Source organism: Lampris incognitus, chromosome 2, assembly GCF_029633865.1.
Source record: "Lampris incognitus isolate fLamInc1 chromosome 2, fLamInc1.hap2, whole genome shotgun sequence".
Lineage (NCBI taxonomy): Eukaryota > Metazoa > Chordata > Actinopteri > Lampriformes > Lampridae > Lampris > Lampris incognitus.
In genome coordinates this window covers 27,398,015-27,414,708 of record NC_079212.1, presented here as the reverse complement: position 1 = coordinate 27,414,708, position 16,694 = coordinate 27,398,015, and the positions used below count along the sequence as shown (strand labels likewise).

General features: G+C 46.4%; 1 protein-coding gene across 1 annotated transcript in view; it reads right to left on the bottom strand.

Moving 5' to 3' along the window:
• Nucleotides 1-16,694, bottom strand: part of samd11 (sterile alpha motif domain containing 11) — a 39,372-nt gene that overhangs the window by 9,454 nt on the left and 13,224 nt on the right. Inside the window, exon 5 of the mRNA XM_056299133.1 lies at nucleotides 8,767-8,942. Within this exon, the coding sequence (XP_056155108.1) occupies nucleotides 8,767-8,942 (176 nt within the window). The remainder of the gene's footprint in view (nucleotides 1-8,766; nucleotides 8,943-16,694) is intronic.

The window sequence follows — 16,694 nt, the reverse complement described above, 5'->3', positions numbered from 1 at the left end:
ACTCAAGGTTGTATAACAATGCAATAAAAACAACCAGATGTGCTAAGCCAAAGCAGCTGGAGATTCTACTGCAAGACTCTACTGCAGCCAAATCCATGCTCGGCTGACTGCTTTACAACGCCACCCCTCTGCCCATCACTCTGAGTGATCGCGATAATGCACCCTGAACTTCTCAGTGAGGCTACAGGGTTATTATCCAACCCTAAAGCAATGAACGGCAAGGACATTGTTGGCGGGTTAATTAGCGTACTTTTCCTGGGCTGTCCTGCCTTAGCTGGGCTAATGAGGGCCCAGCCCTTCCCCCGCCCACCCTCTCTGCTCCCTCACATCACCTCACTCCACCCTCCTCCTCCTTCCTGGGTGGAGGCAAGGTCATACTCTAACTCTATAAGACGGCGAATGTCTGGGGGCTGCGTTTAAAACCCATTTGCCTGTGTCAGTGCTCCGTAAGGTCAGGGTTAGCAGGGCGGAGGGAACAGGGCCTTCCGGGTGAGTGTGTGTGTGTGTGAGTGTGTGAGGGCCGGTGGCCGGGGGTGAGACGGAGGTTATACATGCGGCCGTCGGTTCAGATAGGCTAAGACAGACTTCTTATCATCTAGGTGCATGCCGGAGACAAGCATCTCATCCCCGGCTCATCCCTAAATTGTCAATAACCGCCCCTTTATCCCAGCAACCAACAGACACTGTGACCCAGGACACTGGGCTAGCTAATATGACGCTATTAAAAAAGACTGTCTATACTATAAGCCTGCGACTGCACAGAGATGATATCACAAGGTCCATATAGTATGTGATCAAATTTCTATCTATCGATTTTTTTCTCCCTGCTTCTCCATTATGCATGTGTCCATAGTTTCCAACTAGGTTCTTTTTTTCTTTTTGTCATTTTAACGTCTCATCAACTTTTTTTTACTTTCACAGTAAGAGTATTCTTTCAAAATTTACTGCTGAATGTTATTCCTTGAAAAAATAATAACCAAAAATGGATGTCCTTTTTGAGCCAATGGAAGCAGAAAAGGGGGGGGGGGTGAGTTCCAGTTGATGAATTACACTTGCCAGTTCAATGGCTGGGGCTCTCGGAGCTCCCTGAAGTTACTGGAACTTTATTTAAGGGGAGGTCATGACCCACTACTCCCACCCCCCACCCCACCAATAACGGGTGGGAGTCACCCATTCAAAACGGTCTGGATAACATGAAAAGCGTTTCTCCCTGGCAAAGGGACAGACGCAGTTAGACCGCTGCATGGTGCCCCGCTGCAACACTGGCAAGAGGAGCCAAGGTACTAGGGCTGGAGGTCACAGTGTGAGCTGGCAGATGCTGGCAGCCTGGGGCACCCTGACGCTATGTCTCACACCACCACTGGAAATTGCTGACAGACAGACAGCAGGGATCGGGGTGGTGAAGAGGACAGCGAGAGAGAGAGAGAGTCAGAGATACAGAGTCCAAAACAGATTGGGGGGGGGCAGAGGTTAATGTACACTGAAACAAATAGAAATCAAGAGAGTGAAAAAAACAGGGAGATACTGAGAGAGAGAGCAGCACAGATGAGACAGAGAGAGGGGAAGGAGGGAAAGAGAGAGGGAGAGAAAAGAGTGGAATTGAAAGAGTGAGAGATGGAGAGAGCAGGGAGGTGGTGGAAGGAAGAAAAAGAAAGAAAGAACAAAAGAAAGAAAGAACAAAAGAAAGATTTAAGAGAGAGGGTGGGAGAGACAGGTTGAATGAGGGAAAGAGAGACAGGGAGAAGAAAGAGAGCGAGAGAGAGAGCGAGAGTGAGAGAGAGAGAGAGAGAGAGAGAGAGAGAGAGGACAGCCAGACTGTAACATCTGGTGCTTACAGGTATAACCCTCCTCCGCCCTCAAGACAACAGACAGACCACATGACTCCCTCAAACCTGCACAGGTGGCCTAACAGCGCCAACTCCAGCAATATTCAAATACAGGGCAATATGCAATATTGAACAACTACAACACAGTATGCGGTGGACTTGGACAAGAATATTGAGTAAGACGGGGTGTGCTTTGTACAGAAGAGACAATAAGATAAGATGTGTTCTCGCTCAGAAACATCATGTATACATTCATAGATGCGATTAAAAAGAGCAAAAAATACATACGTCGTACGTTAAGAATGAACAGGAGTATGAATCTGAATACATTTCATGTTTGGTCTGATGTTTGTATACTAAAAGATCCACTTTTTTTTGCCACCGTCAGATCGAAAGTCGGAAAACAGTGAGCGAAGGGAGTACTGAATAAATACAGAAATAGATAAATAAATAAGTAAGACTAGCCCAGGTTCTCTTGGGCTGCTCCTTGTTGTTCATCCACCTACGCACTGATGCGAGGTCGATAAGACAGCTAAGGGAAAAAAGAAAAGTACAATGAAAATAAAATTTACAGGAGGTCAGCCATATTGCCTGGAGTCCAGCTGCCTACCCCATGAAAAAGCTGGCCTACCCATGAAAAACCACTGCCGTTTTTAACAGTTAATTTCATGCCATGTTATCAGTTGTACATCCATTTTGGGAGATGGACATATGTAATTCTCATATTGGTGGGAGACTGCTGAAATGTCTGAATTTGTTGCATCTATATGATGTGAACTGTCTAGGACTTGTGAACGTCGTACTGTTTTGAGATCAGAGGTCACAGCTCTTGATCATCTTCAGATGGCCTCATCTTTTGTCGGGAGGACAGCGTAAATAGACAGTAAATTCTGTGTTTCTACACATGTGGAAACAATGAACTTCTCGCTTCAAGCCTACACACAAATCTACAACTAAATTACTGGAGCCCCGCGACCATGGAAAACAAGTATAAATGAGGCAAGAATACTTGAAGCGGAAAGCTCTTCTAGAAAGCTCTAAAAATTCCAAGCTCACTAATTAGTGCTTTAGGCTACAGCCATTTCCAGGAATTTCTCACTGTCCATGACCCCTTCCTGGCAAATGGCAATGACACAGTTGTTCAATAAAATCGGAGGATGAAATGGCAGCTACAAACAGACATACAGAAGCTGCATCATCATGAGCTGTGTTCCTCGCTCCCTCGTGCTGTCTGCATTTACCGCTCAGACTGAGTACAGCCTTCCCGTTCATGATGACCATCAATGCTGCTATGCTGCAGCATGACAAGATCTTTTCATTAAGAAATGATGGTAAGTAAATAAGGATTGAGATCAAGATGTATAGCAGCTTACATTTCCCACTTCATATTTTAGAAATCGCTTTACTTATAACTGCTTAGACGATGCCTAACCTCCAATGAACATCCTCACAGTACTGGTAACTTTTCTCTGAATGAGAGCCAGAGCTCACCTCTCTTGAGTAAAACAGCAAAGATGAGAATCTCCTACCTGCTTTACAGCCACACAGCCTTCACTTACAGCCCTGCTGACAAGAAGTAGAAACAGCAGCCCCAAACAATCGACTGATTAGACTACATACAGCGACAAAGCCTTAGGGTGTTAGTAGTGTCTGCGTATGAGCTCCTCACCTTTTGATTCAGTTTCTTGCGACTGACAGTCAGTTCTACTCCTTATAGGATGATGGACACAGGACTTGGTTGCCTTTACATAAAACAGATCCGGTGACAGCTAGAGCTCATTGAATGGAAACGCAATGGATTAGTTTAGTGTTCTTTGGCTGTCTGGAGAAAGGGTCTACAGTCCTTGCTGCAGGCTCTCTCTCCTCCCATTTAATCTACTTAGTCTGCTGTATAATACATAAATTCAGCATTTTTTTTCATTTGATAGATGGGAACATTTGTGCATGTTAATGATTATGTAGCAGTAGACCTTATCCGCAATTGGGGAACAGAGAAGAAATCTCGGTTCCTTTTGGTGGAGGTTAATAATGGGTACGGCAAGGTTTGGGTTTTTTTTTTCCCTAGTGGGTGCATGCTGAAAAGGCGACGTCAGCAGGTGTAACTTATAAAATCCATGGTGGTTGCCTGGTAATTACCCAGACTCTCAGTCAGCACTTTTCAATCAAAGCCTTGTTATCTACAGCCAAGCGAAACAAACACTCAGGTAGGTTTTGTTTTGCCCTTGAGTCAGACACTAAAAACCTAAGCTTCCCCAATCAAATATTTAGTCACTGAGATGAATTCACTAAATCCAATTTTAATTAATCCAAGTCGGCTACTTAAAAAAACAACTCATGCCGTCAATACCGAGATGTAAACCAAACTATGTGTTGTCTTCATTTTGAGTCAACCTTTTTAATCCAAGACATGTAGTTCCTCCTCCTTGTGCCTCTGAACATGACGAGGCTTCATCGCTGATGCACCAAGGAGCTTTCTCGTGCTTCCTGTTGGCATGTTATAGTGGTAACTATAGGTTAACTTTAGGTCAGGGTTTTGGGTTTTCTATTTAAGTCTACCGAGAGGTTGAACACAGCCTGGCCCCACTTCAACCTCGAGCTGCTTTGTGCTTACTCAGCACGGGAAGAACGCATTCAAGGAGGGCCTAGTAAACTAATCGTCCGTAAAGCCAGTGGCCATTAACATTAATCTGGTTAAAAGATGTAGTGGACAGGCTTATAATGAACTTGACAAGTCCTCCTCAAGGATGATGGGCTATGAAGACATCGCTCATTAACATTGACACCGGCAAATCCTTTTCCTCCTGCACAGCTATAGTAATCCTACAATCCACTTTTCTGTGTTATACAAAGTGACAAGGAAAATCTCCAGTGTACTGTATAGTACTGTATGGGCTATGTAATACCAGGGAAGGAATTACTGAAAAGCGTTCTCGTAAGAATTTTTCCCCTTGATACAACAAACAAGCATCTGTCTTTATCAATACCAAAGCAGCTCAATTGTAACTTAGCATGCAGTATATTTTCACAACGCCATCACACCAAATTCTGAATTGATAACTGGCTCATAGTACGTGCAGTGTATCCTGCAAGCATGGACCCACCGGTGTACGGATGGATTTCAGTGCCGTTACAATGAGATAACAGAACATTGCACATTGGGTGTGACTCCAATGCAGCCACTAGCCCTGACGATGTGTGGAGGAGACATTGCAGACACACTTGCACACATACACTGCTGCCTCGTATTTTTCACCATCCACGGGCCAAATCCAATTTGTTAAGACCCTTCTACGACTCACTTACGAGGCTGCGGTCAATGGAAATCACATTTCCGTGATTGGACATCCCATTATCCCTGTTCGTCTGGGCCCGCGTTGGGGGGGATAAAGCAAGGGCCGAGACGGATGCCCGGGACAGACCAGAGCTGTGGCTCCAGCGAGTCCGTCGCCTTTCAAAGGGTAAAAGCCTGACATATTAGTCATAAGTGTTCTTTAAATTCATTATCATCTTAACACGCCAGCGGCACAAGTGTCAGGGGGAGGGGAAACCCTTTTAAATGAGGTTAGTGGGGCCATTTAAAGCCTCACAGTTGCCGTGCTGTCCTCCGTGTCACACGCAAGTCTTGAGATATGAGAACCGCCCTCCTCCTGTAATGAGGTTGCACAGGCTTCTCATAACACAGACGGGGGATTTTCTGAGGTTAATCAATGAACAGATTCTGCATTATGTTTTTCTATAGCGTCTGATTTCTGAATCATATGAATCCATTTATGCATCTTCAAGTCGAGACATGCACATTACCCCAGCAGATGTTTATTTCGTATTGAAAACGACTAAAATTCTGTGACATTTCACACGGATCAGAGGAATAGTTGATAATTTGTAATCCTAATTCTTTTGATTTTGTGTTGACGGCGAACAGGGAAGAGGGCGATGCCATCGGAGAAAGGCAGCCTTGTCCTCATCGGAGCTCATTTGGTTCATCTTAACGAGGTGACCTTCCCATAACCCTGTCTATGCATGTGCGTGTCTTGTGTGTATGTTTGCACGCATGTGTGTTTATTTCTGTGCACACACGAGTGCCACTGAATGTCTCTGTACAGCCAGCCTTATTAGTAAATGAAACCCTTAGCCTGAAGACAGCCCAAATCAAATGGAACGGCTAAACGCCATCCGCTATTGACCAATATTCAACTCCTAAACACTCCCCCCCGCCCATTACTGTGCAACATTTCACTTTGGACAATTACACAAACAGCCAGTTCCTGATTCCCGGTAACATGTTTACAATTACAAATAAAACTACTGAATACTTTCTGCATCCTTTTAAAGCTCTCTGCCTTGTCCATCTGTGGTAGATATTTTTCTATGGATAAACAAGTATGGTTTAATCCCAAGTAGTTCTCTCCAATTAACTACAACAATTTTGCAAAACAACATAATACCCCACCTGACATTTTTTTTCTTCTTTCGACCTCACCTAATGGAAATAAGTTACAAGAGCGGCAACACAGTTTGAAAAAGGTAGCGTGACAACTATGAGACCACAGATTCACTTTTTCGATGCAGTTGCATGTTGGACCATGGCTATTTATTTCCGTTGGAGAGTTTTTTTAGACACCAAACATTCATTACTGGTGAGTCTAAGTTTGCACCTCAAAGTTTGTTTGCGCTTTGACACTCTTGGTATAACAATGTACTCTAAGGCCCTTTGGACAGGACTTACTTCATGTAGCTAGGTTGGATGCAAAGTGAGATAAGAGTAGACAGAATTTCCATTCGTTTACTTGATAATTTCAGATTCACCTCAGGATGGTAGAGACTATACAATTAAGAGAGTCTATTCAAACAAACATGCAATGATATGTGAAGAGTGATTTGTGAATATTTTATACTACACAGTCAAGAAGAAGAAAGCCACTTTATTTGACATTGTATTCTTACAATGAATTTGTTCTCTGCATTTAACTTATCCTATTGTACAGGAGCAGTGGGCAGGTTCAGCACCCCGGGAACAACTCCAGTTCTTCCTTCTATTGCCTTGGTCAGGGACACAGGCAGGGGTATTAACCCTAACATGCACGTCTTTTTTATGGTGGGAGGAAACTGGCGCACCCGGAGGAAACCCACGCTGACATGGGGAGAACATGCAAACTCCACATAGAAAGGACCTAGGATGGCCTGGGGTTCAAACCCAGGATCTTCTTGCTGTGAGGCAACAGTGCTAACCCCTGGGCCACCATGTCACCCCCTACTACATAATCAATGGTCAGTCTGCTGCCTATAGGGCAGCTAAGGACTAGATGAGTTAAGGGACTCAATCTTTTAACATCAGGTCAAGACAAATAAACTGAAACATGGCAGGAGTGATGCAAACCAATGACAGGAACCAATGACAATTAACACTTAAAGAGCTCAATACATGACTCCCTCAGACAAGTAAAGAAAGCCATGTTTTGTTTTCTTAGAAATGATATGCTAACCGATAAGGTGTCACAGTTTTCTTGAGAATTATTTTCCTCTGACTTATGACAGGCGCAGGAGACCACAATACACCTTTTTTTTCTTCTTTGTTTTTCAAAAACGTGTACAAATTCTGTACAGTGTCATGGCGCAATCAGGGCAATGACATATACAAGAAGACATCATTAATTAGTGGTTTATTTGAATGATATCTCTGACTCTAGTTGATCAGCTGACCTACTCTCTTCTATGGAAAATCGGTATCAGATTAACTGGCTTGCTAGACAAGGTTAGCGACCGAACACAGCTTATGACATAGCACACACATATAGAAGAATTACTCATCACTGACCACTTTTACGTTTCCCACTGTACTCCGGATAATAGCTCATACCGCTGTTAAGATCTTATCTCGACAGATCTTATCTTAAGCTGTTTAAATGCATCTGTAGAGCGCTATGTTCATGCAGCGCAATATCAATGTGTCCCTCAATAAAATTCATCTCTCTGCCCAGCCCACCAGCTTCCTCGCACCACAAACTTTAACAACATTTTGATGTTTATATGTTGAAATACCTCAAATACGATCGTCTCTCATTATTGAGAGATACCGTTCTGTTTCTTGGTTGCTCCGAAAGCAGGATGGACCTAGGCTCTCCACAATTTGTGGTCATGTTGTATTGATGTTTTAGCCAACTTCTACCCACAACACTTTGCAAAAAAGATCAGCCAGTACATGTAGGAGACATAATTTGTTTACATATGTCTTTACAGTAGACAGATAGATAGAGCTTTAGATTGTAATCAGATCTGATTAAATTTTATGCTACTATTTTTTACTTTTTTTATTTTTCCCCATTTTTCACCGAATTGTACTTGGCCAATTACTCCACTCTTCCGAGCCGTCCCGGTCGCTGCTCCACCCCCTCTGCCTATCCGAGGAGGGCTGCAGACTACCACATGCCTCCTCCAATACATGTGGAGTCGCCAGCCGCTTCTTTTCACCTGAGAGTGAGGAATTTCGCCAGGGGGACGTAGCGTGTGGGAGGATCACGCTATTCCCCCCAGTTCCCCCTCCCCCCCGAACAGGCACCCCGACCAACCAGAAGAGGCGCTAGTGCAGCGACCAGGACACACACCCACATCTGACGTCCCACCCGCAGACACGGCCAATTGTGTCTGTAGGTACGCCCAACCAAGCCGGAGGTAACACGGGGATTCGAACCGGAGATCCCCATGTTGGTAGACAACGGAATAGACCACCATGCCACCCGGACACCCTATGCTACAATTTAATATCTACTGAAACAACAGATCAGCACAATTATCTCAGTACTGGAAAACTGACTGAAGACGCAGGTCTAGGACTATTCACATTTAACGAGCTGGGCATCAGAAATATCACCATCGTCCACCTTCATGCACCATCATTGTGCTACTTTGACATTATGGCTCTGGAAATGTTAAGGGGCCTCACCTCTTTCTCATGATACTGTAATGCAGTTCGTCCTCCTGCTTGATGTGGGCATGGTCCCCACTGGCCCGCTCGCTGCCTTCACTGTCGTCACTGCTGAAAATGGAGGCCAGCTCCTTCTTGGGCACGCGGTTGGGGGGCAGGGGGATGGTACGTTTCTCTGCCAAGCGCCCACGGTTCTGCACAACAACACACAGGAAAAAAAGGGCACATTTTCTGAACACAATCCTCCATCATTCGATACACAAAAATGTGAACACCTTAGTACAATACAATATATTTCATACATCTCTGTAGGGAAAGTGCAGTCAGCAGCAGAGATAAACAACGCAGGGTACGAATGCAAAGAGAAAAAGCAAGTTTGGGTAAAAAAATCCAGTGATGTGAGAAAAGACAAATGTTTCCCCCAGTGAACCGGAAAAAAAACACAGGTAACAATTAGTGTTAACAGATGAGAATTATAGTAAAAAGGATTGGTGAACCCCACGGATATATATAATAACAGGCTGACAGCCTTCCATGACCACTATAATGAACCCTGTGACTAATTGCTGACAGTGGAAATATTTCACACGCATATATCAGAATCTGCTCATGAGGTCTTCGCCCAGGCATTCTACGTCAACAGATGCTACGTACAAACAACAAGCACACTGAGACGTTGTTCGTTTGTGTGAAAAGAAACTCAAGAAACCATCATTCAGTCCTTTAACTGAAGCCTTCTCAGAATTCTGCTGCCCGTGAGAGTGGAAGTTAGCCTCGTTGTAGTTCCCCATCGGCTGATAGACACCCATCGCTGCAATGAGCTGGGTCGGTGTACCGGGTGCTTCTCGACAAGAGAACCTCCCAGGACACCTGGGGGCCTGTCGGGGTGAGGGAGGTTGGCCCTAGGGGTTTTAATGAAGTGAAGCTGGATGACCTTTAATGTGACCTGAAGAGGTCAGTGAAGATTAACATGGCCCTATCAGAGGGAGAATGGAGCTGGAGGGAAAAAAGGAAGGAGGGAGAGGAATGGAAAGGGGAGAAGAGGAATGGGGAGAGTAAGAGAGGGAGAAAATGTGGAGGAGAGGAATGGAACACAAAGGAAAGCAAGGACAGGCTGAGGGGCAAGTTCATGGTGAGAGAGAGAGAGAGGGGTGAGGGGGGATACAAGAGGAAGAGAAACTGGGAACAAGAGAATAGAATAACTACAGGAATGAAAGAGACTATGGTGTATCATGACATGAGAGAGAAAAGGCCACAGAGAGAAGGTCTGTCCAGTGTAGGAGATTGGACTAAGCTTTGAAATGATTTCCATTCCTCTACTATGTCTCTCGTCTCCGTCTCTCCCTCTCTCTCTCTCTCTCTCTCTCTCTCGCCCCTTTTCTCTAAGTGCCTTCATCTCTCAGCTCACACTCCCGGATGCCTCTGAGCCCTCCAGCCATCCCTTCCACCACACGCAACCTCGCTCCCCACCCCTCCACCCCGACTCCCTCGCTCTCCCTCGTTCCCTCCATCTCGGGAGGGGCGGCAGTAGCATGAGTGGCAGGCGGGGGCAGGAGGAGGGGTTTCAGGGGTGGGGCTGTGGAGGCTGCTAGCCAAGAGGCAAACAGGTGCAGGCCCTCTGGAGTCTCTCAAGTGGCAGACATTAAAAAGACTGGGGTGGAGATGGAGGGGGGGGAGATGAAAACATCCTCTCTCTCTCTCTTTCTCTCTCTCTCTCTCTCTCTCTCTCTCTCTCTCTCTCTCTCTCTCTCTCTCTCTCTATCTTTTTCTGCTTCTTTCTAAAAACTTTTATTGCCTTCTTTTCCCCCTTACACAGTCGGGAGTGTGGGGAGCTCTGTCAGAGCTTTTTCTCCATCTAAAGACAGTGGATCACTTCCCGACACTTGTGCTGCCTCCACACGAGGCCCAACTCTTTGGCGGCGCTGGTATGACTCCAGCGGTGTATCTAAGGGGATAAACGGCAGCAATGCGCAAAAAAAAACCCAGACCAGCAAAACATTGCATGTGCATACACAAACACTTTTCACATCTGTCACAGCAGTCACAAACCCACAGATGCACACCCCTGTTAATAACACATATAAACACACAATATACCTCTTTCCCTCTCGTTTTTTCAGTGCAAGCACACACACACACACTCCCTCGCTCGCTCTCCTTCTACCTGTCTCATTTCCTCACATTTTTTCAAGTGCAAGCACACACACACACACACACACGCACAAACACATGCACACACAGAGACAAAAACACATACACACCTGTTCTCACTCTTTAAAATTCATGGGGACGTGCCAGCAGTATAGTGCGTGCAAGAATAGTTTGTCTAAGAGCAGTCATGACTATGGTGCTCTTTCTGCATGTGTGTGTGTGCACATGTCTAGACAACCACCCACACGGCCATGACTTTAACCAGGCCGACAGTCCCCATGCACACTGTCATACACACACACACACACACACACACACACACACACCCCTCCCTCCTCCTCCTCCTCCTCTCTCCTCCCGGAAAGCCCCGATCCTTTCTTTAGTGGCACTGACGCAGAACTGGGGGTGAGCTCCCACTGCTTCCGGCAACACTTCCGCAGCACGGGGGCGGGCTCTCCAAAACAAAACACGAAACATACACACACCCCTGGCAGCCCATGCTCAAAGGGAGGGCGCATGAGCGGTCGCACACGCGCAAACACAAGTGCGCATGAATACACGTGGGCCTCGCATGCGCACGCGCAACCGAGAATACGCAAACATGCAGCGCTGAGGCGAACTTGCTGTGTGGTCAACTTCCTTTCAGCCGTGGAAAAAAGTCTCTCATAAACGTCTCTCTAAAAGCACCTCTATGAATATCGCCTCCCACGCTTTCGGTCTGACAGCGAGGCAGCCTAAAAAATATATATCCGAGCTTCACATTCACGCGCGAGAAAACACACACGTGCACGCACAAATCTGCACGGACCCACTGACCGGTTAGTTCCAGCATGATTCATACGGGCCTACCAAAACCGGCCAATCAAACACGTGACAAGGTTTTTGAAAAACTCTCGCCAAACACGGAACGTGTTACGTCCCCACTTGAGCTCTGCCTGTATCGGTTATGAAGCGCGATATTACCATGAGCATCTATATATCGCTGGGAAGCTTTGATATCGCCAGTATGTATAATTAATAATATGACCACATCCACGGGCTGAATGAGTCCATTGAGGCCTCCTGAATTAATAAATTCGTACAGAGGAGTTATTTCAACGAAAAAAAAAATAAAACAGAAAATGTCCCTCAATGTTCTTTAACCTAATGAAAAACAAAACAGACTAATTGCACTATTGTGTGTTAACCAGTCTGCGCTTTTGAATCCAAGCAGAAGCTCGGACAATCTAACATTTTCTTTAAAATTATTTTAAACTTTTAAATTAGCTCTTGGTGAAAAAGAAGGCTAATGTGTTTTGCTTTTTACTCCTTGCGTTATTTCCTGAAAGGTGCAGCGCCCCGCCGCTGGCTCCAACCAGCATTAGCACGCGCGCGCACGCACACACGCACACACAAACACACACACAGAGCACTAGCCGCCCGTGACATTCCTGCAGCTGCGGCGCTCTCTCTCGCACGCGCCCCCCCAGCGATCTCCCTGGGGGACGAATGCCTAATGAGTCACGCGCCTGTCTGCCGTTACCTCTCAGCATGTGTGTGTGTGTGTGTGTGTGTGTGTGTGTGTGTGTGTGTGTGGAGGCGGGATGGCGGGCCGACTTGGCGCGAGCATTAGGCGAGAGGGGGAAGGGGAGTGAGGAGACGATAGGGAGCGAGAGATAGAAAAAGCTTACAGAGAGAGAGAGAGAGAGAGAGAGAGAGAGAGAGAGAGAGAGAGAGAGAGCGGGGGAAAGAGGGGGAGGGTTATGGCGGCCGTTACCACGCTCACATGAGAGCACTGAAACAAGGCCAAAACAAACACCCTGTCGACCGCGTGTTTGCGTGAGCCCAAGATCCGGCACGTCACAGGAAAATACCGAACTCTACCTTTCATTCAGTTCGATCCGGACCGCGCTATCTACCGCTCGCCCACGTGTAGCGCGGCTAGACACTGTTACGTGTGCCACACCTCCCGAAGGCGATTAGAAGCATAAACATGTCAACATCCGCCCAATCTCTCTCCACCAGGACAACATGACTGCTACACGGTGCACGCTAAATACGTGCTTAACTCTTCCAGGGTAACAACACACAGCCCCTATGGATAGTTTTAATCATACTGGTGTGGGGGTAACAGTTTGACTAGGTGTGTGTGTGTGTGTGTGTGTGTTCGAGTAGTGAGGGTTATACAGACTCCAGGCAACACTTGGTTGTTCAAGGCCATGTGAGAGAAAGAGAGAGAGAAAAAAGTGAGAACGCTCTGTGGGGAAAACAGGCATGCGACCAAAGCCCCCCTTCACACACACACACACGCGCACACACACACGTTCCGCTGCCCCCTCGGCCCCCACGCGCTGAGCTGAGCGGGCGGTTGCAGCCCAGTGGAGCGGCGCAGGGGAAGGGGAGGAGGGGAGGTGAGGGGATGATGGCTGGGGGGAGGGAGGGTGGTGCATAGAGGGCGAGAGGCAGCGAGGGGGGTTGCTGGGGCGGCGCTGGGAGGTCAGTGGCGGTGCAGTCAAGCATGCCAGCGCGCCTCTCTCTCTCTCTTTCTCGCTCCCTTGCTCTCGCTCTCTCTCTATGTGTGTGTGTGTATGTGTGTGTTGCGTGTTTGGATAGGCCCGCCAAGGCAGCCGCGGGAGAGCTTTATGGACAGGTAACAACTCGGCCATTCTCTCCGCAGACAAAGGCCAAGACGGTGGGGGTGGGGTGGGGGGGCTGGGGGGGTGTTGGCGGGGTAGCTGAGGTGAGAAGTGCAGCTACAACACTGGCTGGAAAAAAATATATAATTGTTTTGAACCTCAGAGTTAAATGCGAGGTTCAGAATTATCAGCCTCTCATTTATCCATACTTCAATACGCCTGAACGGACCACTTATCTGCTTCAAGAAAACACACATTATATTCTTTCTGCTTACAATTAGAGACTTTCTGATACCATCAGAAATGTCCTGTCTAGGGTACTGTAAGCATGTTTCACACTCTGATTTGCTTTACTTGTTGAAATCCAGGCTGGTCGTATTCATCATTGTCTGCAAGCCAGAACAAAGTGTTTATAACAATCACCACGTATGTTACATGTTTTTACCCAGTCTGATGAACCGCGAGTATGGGCACATTGTTTTGGTCACTTTTAAATGCGTAAATAACCGGTAACAGTAATATATGAGGTCTAGCATGTTTGCCTCGTTTATTCGTGTAATTTTGCTATATATAATAGTCTCTAAATTGACCTCCAGCATGTGTGTGTTTGTGCGTGTTTGTGTGTATGTATGTGTGTGTGTTTGTGCGCATTTGTGTGTATGTATGTGTGTGCGTGTGCGTGGTAGTAGTTGAGATGGTTCTTTCTGTAGAAAGTTCACTATGAGGAAGTGAGGCTTCAACTATCAGAGGAAGTCAGACAACCAAACCCACACACACACACATGCACTCACGCACGCATGTGCGTGCATACACAATGGGCGGGGTTTTCCAGAAATATCTTCATGGGCTTTGTCATGATCAGCTGCATTTGGGTGATAGACAAGCAGTCCACTTTATTTTAGTTGCCTCCCAACGACATGTCCCCTGCACACACAAACGCTGAGCAACGATACACAACTAAAAATACACGAAATACACAACTCAGACAGCGCTGCTCACATTGACACACAGTCTTTGGCCCTGTTGTTTGACCTCTTGCTGAAAGTGCAGAGCAGTGCTGAGTAGTGGCTAATTTGCAAAATTATACTGTTTATTTTCACTGAATTATTCATAGAAGGACAAAGAGAGAAAAGTGAAAGGGGCTTTATGTACACTTGTATGTGCATACACATGAGTGTATGTGTGTGTGTGTGTATGAGTGTGCACGCATGCATGTTTGCTACCGTGTTTTTACCTGCCGATACGTTGTTTTTCAGTATTGATCCCTAACACAACGTGAATTTATATCCACGTTGAAGAATGGCTGATCAAATCATCAGGGACTCACTTGTTCCCTAATTTGTCCAATACTCAGTGAAACACACACACACACACACACAAACACACACACACACACTAAACAAAACCACACAAGCAAATTCACTTGACACAACCGCAGTTCCGCACGCTTCTCGACCAACACCCGATCCGGTGGTTGCCATGGCAACGGCCGTTAAGCATTACGTGAGGTACACGACCACCCCGCCAACTGCCATCACGCCCTCAATCCCACCCACCCACCCCCGAGCACACATAGTCACACACCAGCACAGCGACAGCATTACAGGAAGTTGGCTCAGCGAAGATGATCCCGCCACTTATTCTGGTCAGCTCCAGTTGTGTCCACACAACACGTCACACTGGCCTCAGCTGCAACCATATTCTGAGGATAATCCACACACTGAACGACATTATGAGAGCGGAATACCACCATGGCCATAACTAATGGCAAAGGTTCATGTTGCTGTGCATGTGCATATGTGTGTGTGTGTGTGTGTTTAATTCCAGTCTCTGCAAGGGGAGCCCTTGATTGGAAGAAGTCTTTACGAGCCGGAGGAGGAGAGTGTAATTTCCTCCCGGCCTCCAGTTCCGCTGGAATAACAGAGCGGAGGAAGCCTAGCTCTCCTGGGAGCACGCACACACACACAGAGAGACACACAGACACACGCACACACCTCGGACACATGCATGGACACTATCGCAGACACACAGAAAAGTCAAAACCACACGAGTAGTCACATGAACATACATGCATTCACACACACGAACACAGTTATGATTGCGCTTGCACACGCCTACAAGCCCACAGTTACACAGAAAAAAGAAAAGCATGAAAAAGAAAAGCATATGAGCTTAGTATGAACTATAGTCCACAATCACATGAAAATAAAAGTTTAACCAGATAATCAAACAATAACAGGATTTATAGTGAGGCACCACACCTTACAAACACCTATTCAGGATTTGCAGCCTGTCACACGAGATATTGACTGAAACTGGCAGCACATATCAATTAAATCAGTTATATGTATTAAAATCGTAAACTGGTTAATTCTGACAGATATCTAGTCAGCATCGTGCCAAAGTGAACAGGCTGTGCACCTCAGCAAGCTTTGAGCAAGCGGGTAAATGGCTTCCTACCAACTCCTATAGTTTTTAGGTTTTGCTCGTCTCAAGCTATGGCAAAACATGACTGTGAAAGTTAAACCGTCAGACTTTCAAACAAATTCTCCAACATGGAGTCATTTGGGTAAGTGATCAGGCCTACAGTGAGTGAATATGTACATCTGTGTGTGTGTGTGTTTGATAAAGAGAGAGAGAGAGAGAGAGAGAGAGAGAGAGAGAGAGAGAGAGAGAGAGAGAGAGAGAGAGAGAGAGAGAGAGAAAGAGAGAGAGAGGGATAATCAGTGAGGGTGTGCTAGCTAGTGTGTGCCATGCCCTAAGGGGAGTCAGTGGAGAGAAAGGGAGACGCCAGTACAAGCCAGACAAGCCCCACTGCCTACCCTCCTCCTCCTCCTAACCCTCATCGCCTCGCACTGCCAACATACTTTGCGCGCACGTGTGTGTGTGTGTGTGTGTGTGTGTGTGTGTATGTCCACTTGCATTTGCCTTTTTACTTGTGTGTGTGTGTGTGTGTGTGTGTGTGTGTGTGTGTGTGTGTGTGTGTGTGTGTGTGTGTGTGTGTGTGTGTGTGTGTGTCTGTGCACCAAACGCCATGATGATATTCACTCAGTGGCTTAGGCTTCAGGCTTCACCACCAGCCAAGAAGAGACCGACAGAAAGAGCGTGAGAGAAAGCGACAGATAGAAGTCTTAACAGAAAAAAAAACAAACTGTAGAGCTCTCGTGTTCTTGCTTGATG